At 57.2% G+C, this 24,093-nt stretch overlaps 7 protein-coding genes across 7 annotated transcripts; 2 read left to right on the top strand and 5 right to left on the bottom strand.

The window, feature by feature from the left end:
- Window positions 1-155: 155 nt before the first annotated feature.
- rid1 (GTPase-binding protein rid1) lies at window positions 156-2,776 on the bottom strand (the record flags this gene model as incomplete). Its single annotated transcript, XM_037318987.1, has 2 exons — window positions 156-1,119; window positions 1,170-2,776. The coding sequence occupies 2 exons, from the start codon at window positions 2,774-2,776 to the stop codon at window positions 156-158; spliced, it is 2,571 nt and encodes an 856-aa protein (XP_037182444.1).
- A 1,275-nt stretch (window positions 2,777-4,051) lies between these two features.
- APD1 (Actin patches distal protein 1) lies at window positions 4,052-5,170 on the bottom strand (the record flags this gene model as incomplete). Its single annotated transcript, XM_037318988.1, has 2 exons — window positions 4,052-4,795; window positions 4,856-5,170. The coding sequence occupies 2 exons, from the start codon at window positions 5,168-5,170 to the stop codon at window positions 4,052-4,054; spliced, it is 1,059 nt and encodes a 352-aa protein (XP_037182445.1).
- A 1,207-nt stretch (window positions 5,171-6,377) lies between these two features.
- CGCA056_v003732 (putative acyltransferase) lies at window positions 6,378-8,900 on the bottom strand (the record flags this gene model as incomplete). The annotated part of the gene is made up of 2 exons (XM_037318989.1): window positions 6,378-8,423; window positions 8,676-8,900. The coding sequence occupies 2 exons, from the start codon at window positions 8,898-8,900 to the stop codon at window positions 6,378-6,380; spliced, it is 2,271 nt and encodes a 756-aa protein (XP_037182446.1).
- Window positions 8,901-14,380: 5,480 nt separating this feature from the next.
- Window positions 14,381-16,452, bottom strand: FAAH-0 (Fatty acid amide hydrolase; the record flags this gene model as incomplete). The annotated part of the gene is made up of 4 exons (XM_037318990.1): window positions 14,381-15,495; window positions 15,544-16,142; window positions 16,191-16,268; window positions 16,400-16,452. 4 exons carry the CDS (start codon window positions 16,450-16,452, stop codon window positions 14,381-14,383), a joined length of 1,845 nt encoding a protein of 614 aa, XP_037182447.1.
- Window positions 16,453-18,745: 2,293 nt separating this feature from the next.
- Window positions 18,746-20,488, top strand: CGCA056_v003734 (Smr domain-containing protein; the record flags this gene model as incomplete). Its single annotated transcript, XM_037318991.1, has 3 exons — window positions 18,746-18,778; window positions 18,854-19,493; window positions 19,542-20,488. The coding sequence occupies 3 exons, from the start codon at window positions 18,746-18,748 to the stop codon at window positions 20,486-20,488; spliced, it is 1,620 nt and encodes a 539-aa protein (XP_037182448.1).
- Window positions 20,489-21,615: 1,127 nt separating this feature from the next.
- CGCA056_v003735 (uncharacterized protein) lies at window positions 21,616-22,596 on the top strand (the record flags this gene model as incomplete). The annotated part of the gene is made up of 2 exons (XM_037318992.1): window positions 21,616-22,349; window positions 22,413-22,596. The coding sequence occupies 2 exons, from the start codon at window positions 21,616-21,618 to the stop codon at window positions 22,594-22,596; spliced, it is 918 nt and encodes a 305-aa protein (XP_037182449.1).
- A 215-nt stretch (window positions 22,597-22,811) lies between these two features.
- CGCA056_v003736 (uncharacterized protein) lies at window positions 22,812-23,928 on the bottom strand (the record flags this gene model as incomplete). The annotated part of the gene is made up of 2 exons (XM_037318993.1): window positions 22,812-23,686; window positions 23,880-23,928. 2 exons carry the CDS (start codon window positions 23,926-23,928, stop codon window positions 22,812-22,814), a joined length of 924 nt encoding a protein of 307 aa, XP_037182450.1.
- Window positions 23,929-24,093: the final 165 nt, after the last annotated feature.

Here is a 24,093-nt window from a genome sequence, read left to right on the forward strand (position 1 = left end):
GTGCTCTCGAGGCATTACTGACACTGAGGGGGGAACCGACTGTGTCAAGCCAGCTCTCCCCCCCCATCCTGTTTGTTCATTTTGGTCCGGATTCATCTGATGTACAATAGTTGAGAGCGTTTTCCGGGTGACTCTTTCGGGGAGTGACGGCGTTCCTATGACAGCCAGACGTCCCTCTCCTTGACGGGGGTCCGTCCCGGCTGGCGGTCCAACCCGAAATCGAGCTTCGGGATCTCAATCTTGGGCGCGGGCTCGGCGGGCTTCTTGACCGGGCTCTTCTTTGCGGGACTAGCGCCGCGCGACTCCGGGGGCGGGCCGTAGCGGACATCCCTCGCGTCCCAGCCGTCCTCGGTGGCGGCGGCGACCCAGCAGCGGAGGGCCTCGTGCACGCAGCCGTAGAACTTTTCTTTGCAGAGCCGGAGACTGCCGCCGAGGACCTTTTCCCAGCCGGAGATGCGGAGGTCGTTGCGGAGGGTGTTGCGCTGGTCCGCCGTCGGTGTGCAGGCGATGATGGCGTTCATTAGGTCGAGATGGGAGGCGAGGTAATTCGTTGCGTCCCACTCCACGCCGCCTACGTATGGAGCAGCCGGGACGGGCGGGCGCTCCGAGGGGAAGTGCCTGTGCATATAACCATAAGGCTCGGGAGTGCTGCCGTTGATAATGGCGCTCAGGGGTGCGCCGCCCTTGGTTGACATTTCCGAGGGCAAGGCGATGACGTTAAGGTGGTGGAGGAAGATCCAAAAGACCTCCTTGGTGACGCTGACGACCTCCTTGTTCCAGACGGTATAAGGGCGGTCTTTGCGCATCTCCAAAACGAAGCCGAGGGGCCGCTCTTCTTCCTTGGGCTGGGGGTTGCGCAGGTAGCTGAGCATCGTCTTGGCGCGGACGACACGCTCTGGCGGAGTGGCGGACTCGATGTATGTAAATAACACTGACGTGATGATGTTACGCGTGGTGAATTCACTTGGACCCTTCTTCTCGGGGTCGAATAGCATATGCAAAAGTTTCGGGAAGAGGTCGGCATGGATGGTGTGAAGGTACTGCAAGGCCAGGGCCGTGGTGCACAGGGCCTTCAGGCAGAGGAGGTTCTCATGGAGGAGGGCATCTTCATGTTCCTCTCTGTTGCATGTTAGTCCATCATCTTAGACATTACTAAAGGGTAAACGTACCTCCACTCAACTGCCAGAATGCGGTTGAGCAGTCCGACAATCTCCTCCATACCGCCCTGCTTGATGAAGTCCTCGGTCCAGGAGACCGTCTCATTCCTCAGCAGCAGACGCAGCTTGTGTAGCTTCCCGACCTCGACGAGTTCCGGCTTCTGCACCTTGCGGAGGTACGAAACATAGTCGCCCGGCCCCTGGCCGAACTTGATCTTAGAAAGAATGCCGTTGCTTGCGGTGGAGCTCGCCGCTGACACTGGCCGCTCGCTCGTGACGCTCTCCGTCGACTTGCTCCTGAAGTGGCGGCCGATGGATGAGGAGTCGCCCTTGGACTTCTTCGTCGGCGAGCTGGACGCCGACTGGTCCTTTTTGCGTGACAGGGTGAAGCTCCTTCCCCTGCTGCGTTTGGACTGCGGGACCTCTTCCTTGTCTGAGCCCCCATTCGGCGCAGCAGAGGCTGGCTCGTTGGCGCCTTCGTTGCCGGCTGCCTCCTTTGCCGCCATCTCGGCCCAGTCTTGGCGGATAAACTCCATCTTGATCGTGTCGGCGAGGTTCCGCATCTTGTAGCGCTGGTTCTCGGGGATGTTGCGCCGGTCGAGCATAGCCTCCAGGTGCTGATCGATCTCCTTGGGATCGATTGGCCGGTCTGGGGCCTCAATCGGTGATTTCGTCTTGGTCGTCTTTTGCGACATGGCCGAGAAAGCCGTGAACAGCTTTGGCCGCTGGACTTTGCTGGTGATCCTCTCTGACGAAGACGGCTCCCGACCGTTAGCCGGTGGCCTACTCCGCAGGTCCTGTGTGGATTCGTGCTTCGATATCGCCGTGGACGGATGGTACGACTTGGGCCGCTGCTTCTTTGGGGCCATGGCGTCATTCGACGACGCCTCGCTCCCGTATCGCCCGCTGCCGTGGTCAAACGACTGTTTCCCTCGCAGCCCCGTGCTCCCGAGATCCTGGCTGCAGAACTGCGCGTATATGGGCGGCGCGGGCCCGCCGACGCCGTTGGCGGACATGTCGGCGCTCGACGTCGAGCTCGGCGGGGTGCGGTTCTCCTTGTCCTTGGCCATGCGGCGCTCGTCCTCCTTCTCCTTGGAGGAGGTCTTGTTGAGGGACAGCGTCGACTTGGGGCGCGACAGGAAGCCGGCGAGGTTCGTGCTGGACTTTGTCTTCTTGGGCTTCTCGGGGGACACGTCGCGGGACTTGCGGGCTTCCTTGGCGAGGCCCTTGAGGGACAGGGTGCTGAAGGTGGATTTTGTCGGGGAGCGTGATCGGTCGCGTCGGTCGTCGTCTGGCTGCTTTCGCGGATAGCCGCCTTGCTGGGAGTTTCCGTTCAGCTCGCCGAGGGCGCCGAAGCCTTCGGTGCGGAGGGGAGACGGCGGGGGCAGCATCTTCCCCTCGAGGCGGTCGTAGGCGGCTTGGATGTGTTGGGAGGAGGAGGAGGTGGTTGTTGTTGTTGTTGTTGTTGTGATCTGGACGGACGGCGGGGAGGTGAAGAGCGCGGAGCCCTCAGACTGGTTACGTCGGTGGATGAAGCTTTTGAGAACGGAGGACCTGGGGCGGCGGCCGCTCTCGACTGGTCCTCCCCCATTGTTATCGCCTTCGACAGCGGAGCCCATTGTCGTGGGAATGGGCTTTGGCTCGCGGGGGGTGGTGGAGGAGAGACAGGGTCCTGCTGGTTCAGGTTTGGATGAAAACAATGCCCGGATGGAATGCTAGCCAAGTTTCTTGTGTGATTGATCGTCGCCCGTTGCCTAGTCTAGCGGAAAGGATATTGGAGAAGGGTGGGCGGCAGTTGGAAAGTAAAAACAACAGACGTCAGTAAGTCCAATGCTTTCTGTGTGATGATGAAGTCTCGCCCCGAACAGCTGTTGGTGCTTCGTTCGGCTCACACCATTGTTGGGGAAGAGGAAGAAGATGATGCTGCAACGCTCTTTTGGGAAGAGGGAGATTGGCGTAAAGCCAGACTGTCGACCCGGGTTGCGGAATTGCTATTGTTTGTCGTTGCAATAGGAAAAGTTTCGGGGGGAGGACGACGGGGGGAGAGGCGTAGGTAGGATTTTGGGGGAGCGGCAAGATGGGACACACACACGGGTAACGGGACGGGCTGGCAGTGCGGTGCTGTGCTGTGGGTGGTAAGGTAGGTAGTCGGTGAGCTACTCGTGCAATGTGGTTGGTAAGGTGCTCGATGGTGGCCAGCGATGTTTATCCTGGCCCGTCGCCTGGGTGACGGGTGGGCCTTCCCCCCGTTGGACGTGCCCGCCTTATCTTATCGGCCGTGCAACGCGCCTGCAGCTTGGGGTTCACTGCATTTTGGTCTGTTTTTTTTCGTGCGGGGCGGCCCGGCAGGAGTGGGGCCGCGCCGGCAGAGTCGGCGTCGAGACGGAGGTTGTAGTTTGGCGGGGGACCTTTCGTTTTGTGTAGTTCTTCCAACGCCAGAACGTCATCAGGGTCCTGGGTCTTGTCTGACGGGTCTAGCAGCATGACGTGCAGTTGATGATGATTTTGTTGGTGTTGTACAGGATACAAACCCATGTTTCGTGAGCTTGCACAAAGAAGTAGGACTCATAGATTCGTTGTTCAACAATGCATTGTATGTTGCCCTTGGCGGACGGGTCCATATCTGGTAGATGCGTTGCATTGTTCTCTGATCACCACAGTAATTTCAGAATGAAAATGTCACGATCGTTTGCGACGCTGGCGTAGAGCTCTAAATCTTGAATTACCATCTGGCCTGCGAGGATTCACCGAATCCGTGTCTATATCCACCAACGCCAACCCAATGGTCCGATTCTAATTCCATACCAACCCGCCAGTGCCCGTATCTTCACAACCCATGGCCACATTTCCTCTGGAATAGTGTCTCTCTATCGCCAGTATTGCTCAGCGCAGGTCTACCAACTCATCAACCCCTTGGCCCGATCAAACCCGCCCCTCAACTGCGTCTCCGGCTTCACAACCTTCCCCTGCAAAATCGTATACCGCACCAAATTTTCACAGTCCTCCGGCTTCACCCTCGCCAGCCAAATACACTGCGCCGCCCCCACGTCCTCCTCTTCCGGCAGCACCACCTTCGGCGTCACCTTAATCTCCTCCCCCTTCGCCCTCTCCACATCGTCCAGCCCAAACGCGTCCGGCCGCCGGTACACCATCACGTTCGCACTGTACTTATGCCCGCCCACGTGACTGATGAAGTAAATCCCCACCCCGCCAGGCCTCTCGTCGTCCATGTCGCGAAACAGGCCCAGCGGGCGCAGGTGGCGCTCGAGCTCCTTGCGCAGCAGCGGCGCCGACTGCCCGCAGCGCGCGTCGCGCGTCTTCTGCGAGCAGAGCAGGATGAGCGCGCTGTGCGGACACGGGCGGCGGGACATCTGCGGGGGGATCGCCAGAGAGGAAGCGTCGCCGGTCTCGGTGCCGTTTGTGGATGCGACGGGGACGGAGGCCGGCAGGGCCAGCGGCGCGAGCGGGTCCGTGTTCGTGGGCGCCTTGTCGACGAACTCGGTGATGAGCTCCGGCACGCGCTTCGGGGTGACGTGGTCGATGATGACGAAGGCGGGGAGGAGGAGGACGGTCGTGGGCTCGGCGTAGTCGTTGTGGTGTGTCGGCGTGGGGATGTTGGAGGCAGAGAGCATCAGTTTCTGCGGCGGTCAGCTTTGTTCTTCTCCTGCACATCTGTTAGGCAAGAAACGGTGACATACCCCATTACTAGGCGCAGCAGCCCTCCCAATCGCCTCCATCACGCTGCCCTTCTCGTCCGCCACGTCCCTTACCCAGTCGCTCTTCCCCGTCGCCACGAGCGCGTGCGTCGCCCACCCCTTGACGTGCCCGTACAGCTCGTCGCCCTCATCGATCTTGAAGCCCTTGGGGTACTTGACGTGGCAGCTCTCGCAGTCGTGCTCGCACTCGTCGCCGTCGACGGTCGGATCCGTCTTGGCGAAGAGCTCCGTGGCAGGGACGCTGGCCTCGCCGAGCGCAAGCTTGCGCGCGCCGTTGATGAGGGTTTTGAAGACCATTGTTTCGTCGTCGTCGGGATTTTGCCTGTCGGTCTCCCTTGCGAAAAGAAGCAAAGAATATTGCTGAATGGAAAATTGCCCCCCTCCTGAGCAGAAAAAGGGAGAAAGGAAGTCGGGGAAGGGACTCTTGGGTCCTTTAGGGTCGAGAGCCGCCTCCTCGCCTCAGGGCTGAATCGCGCCTGCCTTAAGCCCGTGGCGGGGGAGGAAGGCTCGGGGAACGGGCGACTGCGGCCGGCCCACCCGTTCGGACACTGGAACACCCTCAGGTCACAGTAGTGCAGTGCGTATCCGTTACCGTAGCTGTAGTGGCGGGAAGTGGGGTGGAGGGGGAATTGCGAACAATACCGACGGGATGATTGGACAAACAGCACAACCCCTCCAAACAAAAAACCCCAACACAACCCACGACTCAAACGAAATCCGGAGGTAGCTGTTCGGCTTGTTCAACCGGCCGGTGCAAATGGGATCTCCGCGCGCCGAGCCAATGGCCGTCTCCTGCTTTTTTATCGCCGGGTCAGAGACAATCGCAGTCTTCTCTAAGGCACTTCCGTCAGACGGGGCCAACTCCCGCGCGGCTCCTTATTAATGCTTCCCTTCCCCATGGGGGCCTCGTATCGCCGAGTCTGACTCGGACTTATCTTGCTTTCTCAAGCCAAGAGACGATCTGCGAAAGAATGTGGCTCACTACAGCCTTTGCGCCGGCATTCCGTGCCGGGTCGAGGCCACGCGTGCGATTCGTCTCATATAGCGTCATACCAGCCACTCCCAACCGTCTCGAAATGTCCGTGACCTGGTGTGCCTTGGGTCCTTTTGAGTTATCAGATCCTGCCAGACGGCGGAGATGCTCGGCGTTCTCTTTCTCCATCGCCGGGGTTAACTGCGCTTTCTTCGTTGTTGCCCCGGTCATTCCCCGTGGATAACATTACCGCCGACGATGTCATCTCCAAGCATGCCATTGGCTCTGTAACAAACAACTTGCATGTTGCGAGCCGCACGTTTCAAAACACGAAGCCGCTTACTTCTCCTTGGTTCAAGTTTGGTCATTCAACTAATGCTAATTTGCAGACGAAAAATGGGAATCAATACCGTCCAGTGTCATCGCTGTCTATACACACACAACACCTCTCTCCCAACCCGTTTTTGTATTAGTCGCACCATTTCGTGCACCTCCCCTTACATCCCTTAAATTTTTGAAACCTGGTCTACTTTATGTGTTCTTCTTGCGCGCCTCATTGTACTCCTCGTCTTCGCTCTCGTCGGCACCCAGCTCCATCTTGTGATCTCCGCTCTTCCTCCGACGAAGCTTCATGGCTTCGCGGATCTTCCTGCTAGCCTCGTCAAATCCACCGGCGGAATCCAGCGTGGTAAAGCCGCTGATGGGGAAACCGCCCGAGTTGAGACCGCCACCACTGCTGCTGCTGCGACTTCTGGACCGGGAAGGAGGCCGCGTAGAGAAGATGCCAACACCGCCAATGTTGCTGTATGATTCGTTGCGGGGAAGGCTGCGGCTGGACTGTGTCGTCGCCCTCCTCGCGGAGGGTGGGGTGGCCGAGTCGCAGGCGCTGGATGCGTCGCTGTCGCGGCGCGCCGGAGGAGTGCGCGGTCTGTACGGGTCAGCGACCAGGCGCGTCTTCTCAAAGTCGGGGAACATCTCGGGCCCGAGGGTGTTGATAAGATCGGTAACCTGGACACTGAGCTCCGCCCGCTTCGCACGGAGTTGGTGGATGTTGTAGCTGGATGTAGGGTTCAGGCACAGGACCAGAGGCCTGAGTGACTTGAAGATGTCCATGCCGACCTCGCCGAATCTCAAAGCAGCGAACGTAATGCCCACCATCAACGGCCACATGACAAGGTAAGTCGTCCACCAGGGCACCCACTCGGGAACGTGTCCCCAGAGGTGGTCCTTCCACACCCTGTACGTGACGATGGCCGAGTAGAAGTGGTACAGCGTAGGGGCGAGGAAGATGGCCACGAGAAGCTTCCACGTCGCCATGACGTCGCGTCCCTGGACCTTGACCGTGGAAGCAGCCAGTGCCTGCTTCGCCTTACGAACGCTAGTGACCTTCGATGCGATGAAGACGGGGGCAAACAGTACCAGGCCAGGGAGCACGCCAACCAGGAGGACCAAAAGCTTTGCGATGCGGTAGAAGAGGGTGAAGATGACCTTTGGGGTAGACATCTTGGCGTACTGGACCTGGTGGTCGCGGAGGTTGACGTAGCGGAGCTGCTTGTTGTATTCCTTGACCGACTTCATCACGTCCTTGATGCGCGGGTCGTCCTTGTATCGTTCGTATCCCATAGCGAGTCTGCGGTTCAGCTCTACCACCACAGGCAGTGGCAGCTTCTTTCCGGTAGGGTTGTAGAGACGGCGAGCGGCCTGGAGCATCATCAAGGTGTCGTAGTCGGGCGTGGAGACGGTGACGGCGCTCAAGGACTGGTAGACGGTGTCGAGAAGCTGGCCAATCGCCTCTCTTCTCTGGTTGTTCTTGTACTTGTCGACCAATTCAGGGGGGATCTCGATGGGGGGGCCGAACTCGATAACGGCACGACTGCGGAACTTGTGGGCATGGAAGTAGTTCATGCCAACGGGCACGATCTTCAGGCCACAGTCGGGAGACTCGGCAAGGGCACCCAGAGCCATGATGGCGACACCGGCCTTCAGGGGCAGCAATTCAGTACGGTCGTGGCTTCCGCCCTCCGGGAAGATACCAACGCAGCCGCCGGATCTGAGGCGGTTGAAGACGGCCTCGTACACCTTGGTCTGGTCAATGTGGGGGGCAAGCTTGTACTTGGTACCCTGGAAGCCCTCGGCGCAGCCCTTGATGTTCTTGTTGGTGAAGTTTCCATTCTCGTCGATATCGTCGCGGCCGGTCAGCTGTTCCATGGGCAGCTTGCCCTTGAACGGGCGCTTGAGCCGAATTTCCTCGGGACCAATGATTTGCGCAATATCAACACTGGCGCCCGTCTGCTTCTTGGCAGAGGGCAAGAAGAGCATGCCGTGGACCTCACCCTCGCCCTGGCCGAACTTGGTGCCGACGCCGCGGATGAGTGTAGGGTCGTTGATGGGATCCGGGAGGTAAATGACACCGGAGGCGGGCTTGGCGGCATCCTGGGCGCGTCCGACAGGGACGGAGCCGACCTGGCGCGAGCCCCAGCCGATGAATCCATGTACAGATTTTTGGGCGATGAGCAGGGAGACTCGGCGACCGGCTTCGTGGCGGAGGGTGCGCTGGAGGATCAGAGCATCGACAAACTGCGAAGCGAATAAAATCGGTTAGCATGTGATGGACGAAAACTGGGGCAGGTGCAGGGATCATGAAGAGATCATTCTCGAGGGCTCGACCTGCAGCGCGCGGGAAGTTGAAGAGCTATGGGCTGCGATGAAGTGCGGCTGTCTGGGCAAGCGTATCCGGGTGGAAGACTCCAGACCAAAGATAACAGGGAGGTCGCATGAACCAACCCAACAGGGTGGAAAACAGGGACGACAGGGAGGGGAGTCACCAACCTGATTCGCGTGAGGCGCGGCGACGAAGAGGATAGGACCCGTCTTGGGAACCTTCCAGGAGCCTCGAGGGTGAACTTCACGGAAGAAGAGGTCGACGAGGACACCAAGAACCCAGAGGAAGAGGTCGTACTTCCAGTTCACCATGGGATAGAGCTCCTTTGGCGGGGTCGGGTTTGACACGCTCTGCGGCGCCGCAGCGGCGGCCGTTCCAGCGTGGTCGGGCATATCTGCGACGGCGCGTGTGTTCGTATGGGCAGTGTTCAGCGAGGGGAGCCGATATATGAAAAAGAGAAAGGAAGAAAAACTTTCGTGCGCGCCGGTGGTTTGCTCGAAAGTTGCGCCACTCCCTTAGGCTCTCATCCTCGGTGGTGCGGGAACCTTCGGGCTGGGCGGCAGTGACGGCAGATAAGTCTTCAAGCCCGTATCAGTCAGTCGTCAGAAGAGTAAAGGCAACGGATGAGGCGGCGACGTCGACGAGAGGCGGGTGGAGGAGGGAAAGAGAGCGGGCGACTGTCAGCGCCGTCGTCGTCGTCGTCTGGTGATGTTCGCGACAGGCGATGAACAGGAGATGGGAAGAAAACGGGAAAGTGACGAAAGGGAAGTTTCCCCAAATTTTGGGAGGGATGTGGCCTCTGGCGACCAGGGAATGCGCCGATCAAAATTAGGCCCGAAGCCAATTGGTCCCGGTCCGGGGGGCCCCTCTCATGGTGCCCTTCTCTTTTGGGACGCCTCTCTTCAGAAGGGGCCGCCCTTCCACCTTCCATCTTCCACCTTCCACAGCAGCATCCACCTGCTCTTCTTGTCTCTTCGCTGTTTTTCTGCCTGCTTCCAAGACACAAACCACGCGTCTTTGGCGTCTTGCTTTCTTCTTTTTCTGCCTCTCCCTCTGCTAAATCTCGCAAGTGGCCAGCCTCACAGGACCCTTCTCAACTGAGGCTTAAGGTTACTTATGGAAGTATCTCTGCTGCAAAAAAGCCCGGATCATCTCATCAGCGCTGAACAATGCGGGGGAGCTGAACTAAAAATACGGAGAAGCTCCCCCCCCCAGAAGTCCATCGGGTTACAACATGCACTGCACGCGAGAAAGCTGGAGGCGAATTGGAGACACGCCGGGATCCTGCTGCTAGCTGCATCACTACCACTACTAAGTGCGCCCAGTGTACCCCTCATTCTCAACCGTTACCTTTTTATGCATTTTGTTGGGACGTCGCAGACTCATTGCTTGCTTGGTTTGCATCATTCAACAACTAAGCAAGCTGCAGTCCCCCAAACAGGCCACCAATTCCGCGTCCCGAGAGTTGTCGCGAGCATCGTCTTCCGTATGTCCGTCTTTCGGCTGCGGAGCGGCACACACATCACCTCGGGCTGCAAAACACGAGCCCGCCCGCTCTGAATCACTCTTCTGCCGTGTCTGGAAACGGCCCTGCACCTGATTGGACGAACCTCCCGTCTGTGCTGCCATTGTTCTCCTGCGCCATCATTTGCAGCTAGATCCTGCGCCTACGCCTGCGTTAACGCTGCGAAGAATACGCCGCGAGGTCATTAGTACGTCAGACTTGCGTGCCAGGGGCCGCACAATGGCCAACGGCCCTGCGTTAGACTTGGCGTGACTGGTGCTGTTCTACAATGTGGTTGGCTGTGCAATCCGGCCAGAGATGAACCTGTTTTGCTAGTCTATGCTGATGTTGGCCAATCTGCACGTCGAACCACATAGGCTGATCAAAGCTATGTAAGGGCTAGGCGTAGAGAACATTGACCTCGCATGCATCCTCGACCTATGTCTTGGCGCGAGATAAAGGAGATTCAAGGTCCACGACTCTCGTTGGATGCTTATTCAAGCTACGTATGCCGCTATCGTTGAAGCTAAACTAGCTATCTCAGCATGGATTTCAGGCCGAACAGATGATCTGAGATCGGCTCGTTTTTCCATGTCTGCGCGGCTACATATCCTGCGTATTTTGCAGGAAAATATTAATAAGGATGTCTCTTGCTACAAACGTGGACATGTGACTGAACAGGATGCTCTGCGCCCGAGTGATTGAAGAAATGTTCATATTGTAGGCCTGATAAAAGACGCAAGAGCGGACAGCCCGTGTCTGTATAAGATGAATGCGTCGCTGCTTCAACAGCAAGCTTATTTTGGAAAAAATATCAAATAAGTCCTCAAAGCCAGCGTTCTCTCCCAATGGACGCCACAGTAGGGCGGACTTGAACGACTTTGATTTGTCACAGAGGCATTGAAGCACGATGTAATTGAAAAAGCGCATCTTCGATTCTGTTGTCAATCTTCACTGTCTCATGGGTATTCGTGATCGCGCCAAATCAATGAAGTTGATACCCGACACTACCAAATCACAAGACTCACAGTTTTCCCTCGTGTTCTATGTCAAGAAGTCATTATAACAGATATAATTGCTCCTCAAACCTCCATTTTCCGATCAGAAAATCTCTTCACAGTCCATTGGGTCTGTCAAGCTCGAAAGAGAAGGTCAAAAGCCCCTTTTAACGGAGCGTCGCTCCCGTATTCATGAAGAAAGGCCACATCGTGACATCCCTCATGGAATAACATCATTCCAGAACGAAATGCTTTTTCAAATCTATCATAACTGTGCAATTCTTGTGGTTTGCTTTACGGAACAGAAATGTGTTGCTCAGGGTTCTTATTAGAAGGCCCATGAAGAACACTGACAACGTTTTCGCAGCCGCAATCACTAATCTCCCTCATGAAACGCATCACTGGCGTCAAACCCACCGACAATGTTGTCGGTCATCATCCTACTGTTATTCTTTCTGTGGATTCACGAGCAACATCCACGTGGGCCGTATCATCTTAAACAAGCAGCGCACATCTCTATCTCATGGCGCATGGACAGTTACAATTTTACAAACAGGGTCGCTTGCGACGCTTGAGAACGATTCTCTGTGTGGCCAAGATAAGCTCACGCCAGAGGCTGGCTTTTAAAGAATGGATCCTACCAGACTTACACGTTGACCTGGGTTGACGAGTTAGTGTGCCTTGGGGAAACTCCCCATATCTCAGCTCTTTTCCCTTTATTTAAATGACTAACACGCCGAGAAGAAACCCACTTCAAGCACGGAAATGCAGCGTTTTATCGCTTTGTGTTATCTTACTCCATAATCATGAACTGAATGGATTTCTTTGGCGATGCCCTTTGGAGGTGTTCGTCGGACCGAGAGAACGCGGGTCTAATGTCCATGCAACCCAATCCATTGAAGATTGCAGTGGCCAATTTCTATTTAGGGTACTGACAGTCATCTTGATTGACTACTTATTCAAGGAATTATTCTGATCGGATCAAGTTGCATACATACCAGGCACTACACCTCCACCATTGCTCCCAGGCCATGGTGGTTTCAACGGTCCACGACGCACGCAAAACAACAAAAACCCAGCTTGCTGGATATTTCTTGGATCAAATCATCCATTCGCTGGATAGACTATGGTTAAACTTTCATCACGAGTTTATAGTGCCCTCAGAAGCAACGTCGTGTGCAGCAAATAGGATGAACAAACCACATACATCTTCAGCCATCGCGCATGACTCAGGCAAGTAAAAGCAGAAGTCGGGCTCTTTCTTGATGGCTGCAGCACCCAAATGTGGTGTCTGTCGCCCTTGACATGGACCAAATGAATTCTACAAAGTCCAAGAAGATTGCAGTTCGGGGTTGTTGCAAGCGAGTCTGACAGATAGCACGTTTCGTCTCGACTCTTGAGGGCTGGTCTTCACTCACTTCCTCTTTATGTGAGGTGAATACTTGAACGCAGCGGGAGAAAGGCAGCACTCCTGTGTAATTATTTGTCCAAGTAGATTCATTACCTTGGTGTGGAATAAAAGAACGTGACAACTCAAATGTGCCTTCAAGATGCGTCAGAAACGATAGCGAGAGATCATTGTGCCTGCCGAGGCCAAGAAAATGCACCTTTCAAGCTTGAATATATAGTGAAATAATCTCAAAGTCTCATTGTGCTCAAGAATAGGCCCAGGCGAATTGCATTCACTGGCTGTGTGGCTACGTAGGCGGTAGGGTGCGACTGAGACGAGCCAAACACACTTGCTCTTGCTTTCTTGAGCACTCAGCACCAGCTTGACGGCATGACTTACAGCTGGTAATTTTATGAGATCCGTTCTTCGTTGTCTCTTGTTTCTTCCTTTTTGGTGATTCATGCACATACGGCGTAGAAGATGTCTCTTGCCACGACCTGGCAGCGTGTTGATGTCCTCGTTGCGTCACTGGTGAATACAATCTCGTAGCCACCATAAAGCCACCCAAACCTTGAGATGAGTGACACGGAAACCCACATTTAAGTTGAATGATTGGGAAGTCGACGGTATATATATATTCATGTACACTCTTACTATCCGGGTGAGTGGTGATAATGGACAGCAGGAATGAGGGTTTCGAAGGTAACAATGATATGACAGTAATGACGACGAAGACGATAGTAACAAAACTTAATCAGCTTGTAAGTAATATCTATGAGTAATAGTCCGCCCAGGCAGCTGGAATTAGTCGCCCGGACAGCAAATGTCTTCTAAAAATATTCATCCTTCCGCTGGACCGCCGGTCCCGATCCCGAGTCCGCGGGGAAATCTCCGGGCACGGCAGGACCGCCGCCGCCGCCACTTAACGGCAGAATTAGAACAACACCGTTCGATGAAGCTCATGTCATTACTAAACCCCATCCACGATTCGGGGCCGAGGGATTCTGGCCGACGATCTCTCATAAAAATCACCAACCCAATTACTCCTCCTCGAACTCCTAGGCGACCGAGGCTCTGAAGTCAGGGAGCACCGACACGGCACAAGCACCGCGTTCATCCTGACTGCCTCCCTCGAAGGAACAATCCCTCCGGGCGGGAGCTCGGCGACCGTTCCTCGGTACGGACGAACGAACTCAACGTCGATGCACATCACCACCAACCAGCCAGAACCCCGCGTCCTCAGATCCATCGGTGCTCCTTTAACCAGTATCTGTTCTCAACCCCGCCGACCGTGCCTCCCTCGCAGCATCACCACGCACCGGCACGGTCGGCGCATTGCACACAGCCCGCCTGCCCAAGCTTGCGTCTTTCCATCTGGACGTAGTAAGCAAACGAAACTTTATCACAACGTTGAGAAGCCCCGGCTCGTCCAAGCCGTGTACTGTCTGCATTGTGCAATCCGCAGAACATGCTTTGCATTCACTACAGCCCTGTTCCCCCTCTCCGGCCGTGACGGAGCCTTTCATCCGGTGTACAGCAAACAAGCACCATGCAGAGGCAGCTTACGTGCATGTCATGTCCAAGCTCCGGTCAAAACGGCCCGGGGCAATGTTCTAATGCAATCTTTCCGTCTATCATGGGACAACTTGAGAAGAGGGAGCACAAGCATTCATGGTGAAGTATGCTCTGTGTATGGCCCTCCCCGGCCTGCTCCATCGAGTTCTAGGCCCTGAAACTATCGTCAAGCTCTCCATGGGCTTTTCCCGCATGGTTCCCTCGCATTGATATACCCAGGGGGCAATAACCCGCCCGAGGGAACATCCTTGCTCCAAACCTGTGACAGCAAACAACTGTCCCTCATCACCACAATAATGTACACAAGTCACCCATAATCAAGCATGAATTCAGACCCGCATGATGCGCTGTAAATCATAGGATAACTGTCTTGGTATATCAGAGGAAAAAGGTAAGGACAGGCATCTAGATGTCTATCAACGCAGCCTCCCCATCCTTGGCCATCTCGTCCTTGGCCCGCTGAATGACGTCAACCCAGTTAGGCGGCCTGCACCGCTCCTTAGCAAACAGCTCCTCGGCGTCGAGCCCGAACTCGAGCAGGCTGTGCTCATCCGTCCACTCGCCCATGCCCATCAGCCCGACGGGGACCTTGCCCTCCGTGTCGGGCCCGGCCTCGCTGCCGCCGCCGGGCCGGTCGTGCGGCACGACGTAACCCGCGGGTGCCGTGACACCGGGCAGCCCGCAGAAGTTGCCCATCCAGACATATTCCATGCTGCGAATGGTGCGGTCGCCGTCAGAGAGGCCATGGGTGAGCTCTGACTTGGACATGATGGGCCAGCCGGCGCAGGCGGTAGTGGGCGTGACGATGATCATGCCCGGGTACGTCTGCCAGAGGTGTGCGAGGTGCTGCATCAGCAGGCCGCGGAGCTTCTGGGCGAGGAGATAGTCCATAGCGGAGGTGACTCGGCCGATGGCGAGAAGGATGCGGTTGCCGTGGGTAAGGTTCTTGGTTTCCGGGAGGAGGGTGGCGCCGTCGGTGAGAACGGTCATGGCGTGCGCGGACTGGCCCTCAACGAGGAAAGGGATGTCGATGGGGACGGTGGCGTAGCCATGGCGCGAGACGAGGCGAGCGATCATGGAGCGGCACATGCGCTGGATGGCCGGGTCGGCCTGGGCGAACCAGGACTCGGGGACGCCGAGGATCTTGCCGCGTTTCTCGGAGGGGGAGAGGACGAAGGGGGAGGCCTGGATGAAGTTGGAGTCCGGGTGCGGGGCGCCGATGGTCTCGAAGCAGGTGGCCAGGGACTCGATGTCCGCGGCGATGGGCCCGTTGACGGCGCACGAGTTTGAGTGGTTGGGGCAGGGGTGGAAGGAAATGCGGCCGTGGGTGGGCTTGAGGCCGTACACGCCGCAGAGGGACGAAGGGATGCGGATGGAGCCGCCGCCGTCGGAGCCTAGGGCGAAGGGGACGAGGCCGGTTGCGACGGCGTAGCCGGCGCCGGATGAGGAACCGCCGGTGTAGTAGCCTGCGTTGTACGGGTTGCGGGGTGTTCCGTAGATTGGATTGTTACCGGTTGTGTCTTGAACGATTAGTACTGTGAAACCAAAAGGGGGTGGGGTGTACCTACCGAGGCCAAACTCGTGCATGGAGAGCTTCCCAAGGATGACAGCGCCTGCAGACTCCAGCTTCTTGACGCACCAGCTGTTGATCGACTGGCCGGGCTCGACCTGTGTGGTGTAGTCGTTGCGGGAACCGAGGCAAGTCCGGTAGCCGTCCATCTCGTACTCATCCTTGACCGCAGTCGGGACGCCGTCCAAAGGGCCCAGCGGCTTTCCCTCCTTGTACCGCCTCGTCGAGGCCTCGGCGGCGGTCAGGACCTGGGTGACCTTTGTGTCGAACCACGCGATCGAGTGCTCACCTGGCGGGGCGGTGTCACGGCGGATCAGGGGCAGGATGGCGCGGGCGACGGCGAGTGGCGTGACCTCGCCCGAGAGGTACATCTCGTGATAGTCGGCGGCGGAGTAGTACTTGAAAGGCCGCGGCTTGGACTTGACGGCGCTCTCACGGTGCAGGACGGCCGGGTCTTTCGCCTCGTCCATGGGAAAGGGCAGGACGGTTGGGTCGTAGCGCGGTTCCGCATCCTCAATGTGTTTGCGGATCTTCCGCACGCCGCCAAAGCCCGCGTTGCTCCAGATGAAGGCGCGGATGAACCAGAGATATTCCATGCTGTGACGGTCAGAGACTTGAACGTGCCATTTCGCGTGACGGACTTACGCCCATGCTGCCAGCACCAAGAGCCAGCCCTTCAAGGGCGGATTGCTTCCTCGCTCATTCTTATACGGAATGGGTGGCCTGGCGGAGACGAGTCAGTATCCTGCGCTTTTGTACGATCTCGACACGAACGGTGGTTCGTGCATCGCGGCGAACACATGGTCAAGACGGGCGAAGCCTGACACGAAACAGAGCCAACCGAGACAACTTACCCGGCTAGAGGCACAGGGTAATTGATGAACTTCTTTCTGACTTCGGAGCTCATGTTGGACCTCTTGCGGACCGAGCTGGGAGGGGAGATGGAGCCAAGTCCGGCGGCGTCATGAGGGGGTGGTCGTTGGGATTCGGGATCAGACTCCAGTGTTGCCGATGAACATGGCATGGTGGTTTCGATAAGGCTGGGCGCCCGCGATGTGATACTCTGAGACGGATGGGCGATCCGGACCGGGACAAGCTTATATACCTTAGTTAGAGCTACCCGGCTGGAGCTTAATGCGGCGGTGGAAGAAGAAAAGAAAAACCAAGGTTGATGGGACGCGGGCTGACGCTGGGATGCAGGCTGCGCCGGGACCTCCCTCGTCTGCGGATGCCGGGCTCGACCATGCAACAGGTTTGCGCCTGGGCCGTGTGATGCTCGCCACGAACCAACCGTCAGGGAGGGGCGAGTGGGAGGGCCGGATGGACAGGGGCAGTCTCTCCAACGGTCGAGGCCGTCTGATTTTGGGGATCCAATCGCGGGCAAGGGGTCGGACGGGCAGGATGGCAGCGTTGGGTGTCGTCCAGTCCGGAGGATGTCGGCCGGGACGATCAGCAGGAACCGTCAAGGTGCATACGGTATGCCGGCGGCGGCGGTGGGCTGTTACTATGTAAAGCTGGTTCCCGGGTAGATCCGAAAGTGAAGCTCTGGGGATGTGTTAATGCTGATGCAGTGGGCGCGAGGCTGGACGTTGCGTGTTCAGGTTGACTTTTTGATGCTTGAGTTCGGGATCCTCGGCCGGCCGCATTGGGAAACCCCTGCTCTTTGGACGTGCGGCGGTACCGTTCTGGACTCCGCGGCCTCGGTATGGGCCCGGATAACCTAGGTGATGAGGTGAGCGAGCGAGCGAGAAACTGCTTGGTACTGACGGGAGACTGAGCCTCTGGAGACGAGGCGGGCCCAGAAGGTCATGTCATGCAAGGGAGATGAGTTGAGGCGACGTGAAGGTGTGTATCCGCAGAGGTTAATGACTGGCGTGAGCTTGTTCGGGTTTGGCTCTCCCGCTGACGAATGTTCGGCCGTGTAAGTGTCTGTCTCTGTGTAAGGTAGTTGTGTGGGAGCTGCATGTCTCACTGGGAAAATAAACACGCGGCGCATTGCATCTCAGCAGATCTTCGTCCGGTGACAAGCTTCCATCCAAGGACAGGGACGGAGGCAGAGACAGACGTGGAAGGGGGCATTAGTCGCAGTGGTGGGCAGTGAAACCGTGAAACGACCAGGCACTAGGTAGGCACTCGGGAGCGACGGATCTCGCAGAGGACTCCCTGCTGCAGAGCCGTGATCGCCGCCATTGTTTCTTGTTTGCGGAGGCTGTGAAGTGTGAAGTGATGTGTTGTGTTCTGGCAGTGGTTAGTATGGGTAAGGTAGGTGGCATAGCATAGATAACAACCGATGGCATCCCAGCTGCCCGTCCCAAAAAGAAAAGAGCGTAGCAGTTGCGGTCGTCGGGTAGCTGCTGCGTTTGCCAGAGATTCAGTGCAGCGGACATGGACGCCGGACGAGACGATCAACTGCTGCTGCTGCCCGCTGCTCGGCCTTGGGACGGCAACCGCTAGCGTTGCACTAAAGCCAAATGGGAGCTTCTCCACAAAAGCGGGCCACTGACGTCGTGCCACGGTGCACCTCACAGAAACACTCCGCGACACTAGTTGGTGATTGGGCGCCGCACTGCTGGCATCAGCCACATCAAGCGGGCGGTATGAGCCACGTATCTGATACCGGGCAACCACAGCACCGCACGTGCCATGGCGGGGCTTCAGTCTGTGTGAAGGGTGCGGTGCTGATGGCTTTTCCTCCGTGCTGAGACTCATCGAGGCGACCCAAGGCAATGACGGCGTGACCCATCCTCCTGGAACCAGCAGAGTCATTGACTTTCTGCCCTGAGAAAATCGGACTGGGGAAACATGCACCTCGACTTCGACAACCCTATGAATCATCGACGTCTTCCGCGAGCGCGTGTTTGAGTTTTCCAGCGTCCTGGTAGCGCGAGTCCGGCTCAAATTTCGACGTCTGCACCCACAGTCGGAGAAAGCCCCGCAGCGTCATACTTCACTGGCGTCGGCCATCAAAACCCCAACCAACCTCATCGCCGTCCATTGCTGTTTGCTGAGCTTGTATCGCATCGTACTACACCCCGAACAGGACCACAGCATAACCGCCCTCTGTCGCGATCGGCCAGTCTCTATCGTCTTGGCCCGACCAACCCAGTGAAACACCAGTGTCTTTCTCCGTCTCAGTATGAGTAGCTTGCTTCTTTGGATTTCGCGACAATACCTCGAACCCTGAAGCCTACCTAGATCTAATGGCATTATCATCAAAACTCGACGACCTGGTGGTAAGTCTTCCATGGCTGATGCGTGCATACTGCAAGCCACAAACATCTTCTAGACTGTTGTTAACCGCATCCCAGGCGGAGTTTCCCCTCCTAGACCCCACAGTTGTCATTGCAATCGCAAGTGAGCTGGACCTCAGCGATGCCGGCCAGCTCAACGACGTCCGGGGCATGCTGCAGAGCCTTGCGCAGGACGTTCTGGCTGAAGAGGCCAGCGGCTTCAACGCCAGTGGTGTTCCCGATGCTCTCAGCTCTAATGACGCTGGCACGGACACCAGAGACAGCTCGACCAACATCTCTGATGGTCTCCACCTGAGAGACTGTGACTCGGCGAGAACCGGCGTCACGAGCCCCCCTCCCCCAGATGAGCTGGAGTATGACGTCCCGCGCATCAAGACCTTCGACGGCGACTCAGAGCAAGAGAAGCTGGTGCAGCTGCAGGAGATGTTCTCCGACCTGAAACCCCACGACGTCAGCTTTGCTCTCAAGAAGGCACAGGGTGATTTCCAGTCCGCTCTGGAGACGTTGCTGAACATTCAGTTCCTCGAGTCCATCGGCGAGCGGCCCAAAGGCATCGATGGGTTCTTCCAGCCGGAGCAGTCGAAGCCGTCCGGCAAGAAGAGGGGCAAGGGCAAGAAGAAGAAGGACCTGCATACTGATCTCTCATCGAGCTCCAGCAGCATCAATGACAGCTCGCCAAACAATGAAGATAATGACAGTAGGTTCAACAGCATATTGACCACGGGCTGAAACTAACTTGTCCCAGGAGTTGAAAAGATCCTCTTCATCGTGGAGAAGCTTGACCTACCCTTTGAAGAAGTCTCTGACGTGTTCGACTCCCACAAGGGATCCGTCGAAGGCACCATCATCGAGTTCCTGGAACGGTACATCAAGCAAGGGGTAGTCGTCGACGACAGTGACAGTGCACACGGAAAGCAACACGTACACGAGTTGAAGAAGCAGTACCGCCATATACCTGAAAGTCTGCTGTCCCCGCTCGTAGAAGTCACCCGTAGCGACCATCAATGGACCGAGGAAGTTGCTGCCTTGTTGAACCGGTACTTCGGCAAGCTTCCAGCGCAGCGCTTGAACATCAGCTACAAACTGGCCCCCCTGGCGAATGAGGAACTGGAGGGTTCGTCAGAGGGCTGGCAAAAGGTTGCATCGCCAAAGACGTCACTCATGTCTCCAACCGGGCGACCGCTTAACAGCCCGACGCTCATGAACAGCCCAACGTTCGGGCCTCGCACTTACAAACAAGCAATGGACACCGCCGGTATTCACCGCGATGCTAGCACCCATTCGTTCAGCACCGCCGGCCAGGTTTACAAGAAGGGCCACTTGTACAGACAGGCAGCAGGATTCTTTGCCGAGCGCGGCCGCGAGGAAGCAAGAAGCTTCGCCAAGGCCAAGAGTGCTGCTGCCGACATACACGTCGGCAGCACGCGCACCGCAAATGAGATCGATCTTCATGGTGTGGAGGTGGCCGATGGTGTCCGCATCGCACGGGAGAGTGCGTGGGACTGGTGGAACAACCTGGGTGAGTATAGGGCGCGAAAGGCTCAGGAGGGCTTCACGATTGTTACGGGCCGCGGCCTCCATAGCGCCGGAGGCGTCTCGCGACTGAGGCAGGGTGTTATCGCCGCTCTGGTCAACGACGGGTGGAAGGTCTCAGTCGGGACGGGTAGCTATCGCGTAACCGGGCGACGGTAGCGATCGGTTGGAGCCGATTTGGACAGCGGTTGGTTTGCTTGCGTCACTCCAACTTCATGCGAGACGCTCGGAGACTTTTTGGTGCCAGGCAACAGCATTAATGCCCTGAAACTCGCATGTACCGCCGGGTTCTGCGTGATTTGACAAGAGAAGGGATTTAGAGCAGCGTTTAGTTTAGACACGACGGATGCAATTTATCATCAGCGAAGATACCACTGGGTAACGACTGTTAAAAGGAGAAGGCACATACACTGGGAAAGATGGACTACATCAAACGGATATACTTGGACGACGCCTTTACACATGAAGTCAACAGGTTTTACAGCAGATCCGTTTGAATTTATTGGCTGTCATTGTCATCAGCAATGCTATCACGCTCTCCGCCTTACAAGTCTTGATCATCGCCTTTTCAGCCTTATCTCAAGTCCTTTCGATTCCTCCTGGATTTTCGCTCAGCAAGTGATTCTGCCTTTTCTCAAGTACGCGTGTCACCCCCAACGTTGCATGGCTGAAAATGAGGCAAAGCAGGGGGGACTTTGGTCGTCGATCACCACACTAACTTGCTTCCCACGAAGACAACGCAGTATTCTCACCACCATCACAGCAACACAGCCCGTTAGACACTCGACCGCTAACTAACAACAGCCAACGTCAAACAATGGCGTGAACGGAAAAGAGTCCCTCGCCCCCTTGCACCGCCCAGCACCCCGCATCCGCCGCCCGCGTCCAATAAGCGACCTGCGCCGCACCAACAACAACACAGGGGAGGGGCTGTTTGCACGTACTCCAGGCACCGAGATTCCACAACACCTCACTGGCTGCAACCTCTGCACCAAGCTTTGGACGACATGTTTCCAACAGGATGGTGCAGTCAAGCCGGGCGAAAGATGCGGCTCTCTTTCTCTCTCCTGCATTCCTCGCTTGCGGTTCCGACTTGAGGGGAGGGGCTGGGGTTCAGTCTGGAACTGGGGCACTGCCAGCTTGCCTCCTTGGAAGGACTTCGGTTCCCTCCATCCATCTACGAGTTTGAAACGCCGTACTTGAATCGCAAAGCCTCAGTGATGTGAGAGGAATCTGCTATATAACCAGTCCGCCCTCCGCCGTGTTCATCAGATGAGTCCGTGTCAATGCATAATCAGCTCAACAACTCCATCCCATCATCCACCCAGGACACCTACCCTTACCACCCAATCGACATCGAAACCACCAGGGAAGCATCCATCAAGTGTCTCGGCACCTACAAAACCATGGCCTCGCCGACATCCACCTCGCCCGCGCCCGCGCCCGCGCCGCCCGCCGCCGTCTCCCCGCGGCCGCTGCACCCCAACGTCTACCGTCCCACCACGCCGCCCTCCCCCACCGGCGCCGCGCCGTCAAAACCAGCCGCCAACTTCGTCCTCCGCACTGTCGCCATCCTGCGCGCCCTCGCCCTCGTCTTCGCCATCGTCCTGCTCGTCCTCGAGTTCGAGGGCCGGCGGCACTACTCCTTCGCCACCTTCTTCATCGTCGTCGCCTTCTTCCAGCTCTTCTGGCTCGCCTTCTCGCTCCTCGCGGAGATCCTGCCGCCGGCGCACCACGGGCGCCGCAAGGGCGTGACGCTCGACTTTGGGGTTGTGAAGTGCATCTTTGGCCGGAGCGGGTACCCGGACGACAGCGATGATGAGGAGGCCGGGATGCTGCTGATGGGGTTTGCGGGGGATGTGCCGCGCAAGTGGAACCGGCGGGATCTGCTGTTTTCGGTGGTGGACTTGGCGCTCGGCTCGACGACGTTTGGGATTGCGGTGACGAATGTGAACGGGAATGGGCGGTGGTATGCGTGGGAGACGTTCCATACCATTGGGGCGATCGCCCTGGTTGTCGCGTGAGTTCTCTCCCTGTATGTGATTTGTTTATAAGCGTGAGGTTTGCTGACTGATGGAGATAGGTCGTTTGAGTTTGTGATTGCCGTCGCGCAGCAGATTACCCTCCTGAAGCGGGCCAGGATCCGCATCTCCCACGATGAGGAGGGCGATGAGGACGCCGGGTCGCAGAAGTACCGCATCCGTCTGCCCGAGAGCCCGGAGCGGGGCAGGCCTGCCATGTCTGTCGCTGCTCACACGGCGATCTGATGTTGACTCGTAGTTGGCAATAACTGCGCCGGCGTTACCTGCACGGAAGCATCAAGAGTGAAGACAGGATGCTGTATCCAAGACTAGTGCCATCTGGACAAGTAGACAAGGTGGAAGCGTATGTGCGCCGGCAGTGCGCAGAGATCCTTCCAAATAGTCTATAAATCTATAATCTACATCTACCACGAACCATGCAAATAGATCCTCTTGAACGTTTACTGCGTCAGACCTCTTTTTACCGCAACATCAGCACCGCACCGCTCCCAAATATCCCTACTCGTCAGCAACGTCGTGACAAGCATCGCAATCCCAACAGCCCCAGGCCCGATATTAACCCACCCCAGAATGACACCCGGAATGAGGCAGTCTAGCGTGTCGGACACCACCTTGCGGCCGAGCGTCTTGACCTTGAACGCGACCTGCCTCCGCCGTTTCCTCATCCCCTCGCGCCTCTTGACCACCAACGCCTTCAACCGCTGACGCTCGGCGTTCAAATCCATCTTCTCCGGCTCCTCACCCTCTCCCTCCTCCTTCTCCTTTGCTCCCAAATTGTCGGTATCCACCACGGGGCTCTGGCCCGTGCCATACCCCTCGCCGTGCTGCGGTACCGGCGCGTACGCGAACGCCTTGGTCATTCTCACCACGTTCGCCGCGATCCCGCACGTCAGCGCGAGAAACCAAAAGCGCTGCGCCTCTAAATTCAACGCCTTCGTGCGCGCGGCGCCAAAGGGCGCGAGGCCGGGCACGCCGAGCAGGTCCGGCAGGGTGAGGGACTCGAGGCCGCCGTAGAGGCCGAGGAGGGTGAACCGCAGGATGTCGAGCCACACTTCGGCGCCCTTACCCGCGCCGGCTGCTTGGGAAGGAGCGGCGGTGTAGAGGTTGTAGGAAGCGCCGAAGGAGTTGAGGAACCAGAAGAAGCGGATGAAGCGGCGGGTGAGGTTGAGGTGGCCCTTGAGCGGGCCGAGGACTGCGAGGATCAGGGCCGCGTCCAGGGGCAGGCCTGCTGCGGGGAGGAGGGCGAGCAGGAAGGGGTAGGTTGTCAGGATTGCCGTTAGGGATTGGAGGCCGCGGAGCATGCGTTCGAGGCCGGCTGGAGGATGTTAGTTTTGCGGTTTTGGGGAGAATGGGGGGTTTGTGAGGGGCTGAGTGAGTGGGATGAGATGGGATATTTCTGCGTGGGATTGAGGTCTTGTTTTGGGATCTGACGGGGCGAATTGACTTCTCAAGTGAACCCAAAATCGCCATGTTCGGTATGAAGAAAATAGTGAGACAGAGTAACTCACCGCTATCCGAGCCAAAGGCGACAAACTGGTCATATTTGAACGAGGTCATCTTGAGATACCCCTCCGGTCGGGCCTGAAGAAATCGCTAAATCGCTGCAGTGCTCCCTCAATCAATCAGTGTGTCCGATCAAATTCTCATCCGACGTTCCTGTGAGGCGTTCAACTGAAATCCTCAGGCCCGATGGTCGTTGAACAACAAAGAGGCGCCCCGCCG

This window comes from Colletotrichum aenigma (genome assembly GCF_013390185.1).
Source record: "Colletotrichum aenigma strain Cg56 chromosome Unknown KSG_Cg56_contig02, whole genome shotgun sequence".
NCBI lineage: Eukaryota > Fungi > Ascomycota > Sordariomycetes > Glomerellales > Glomerellaceae > Colletotrichum > Colletotrichum aenigma.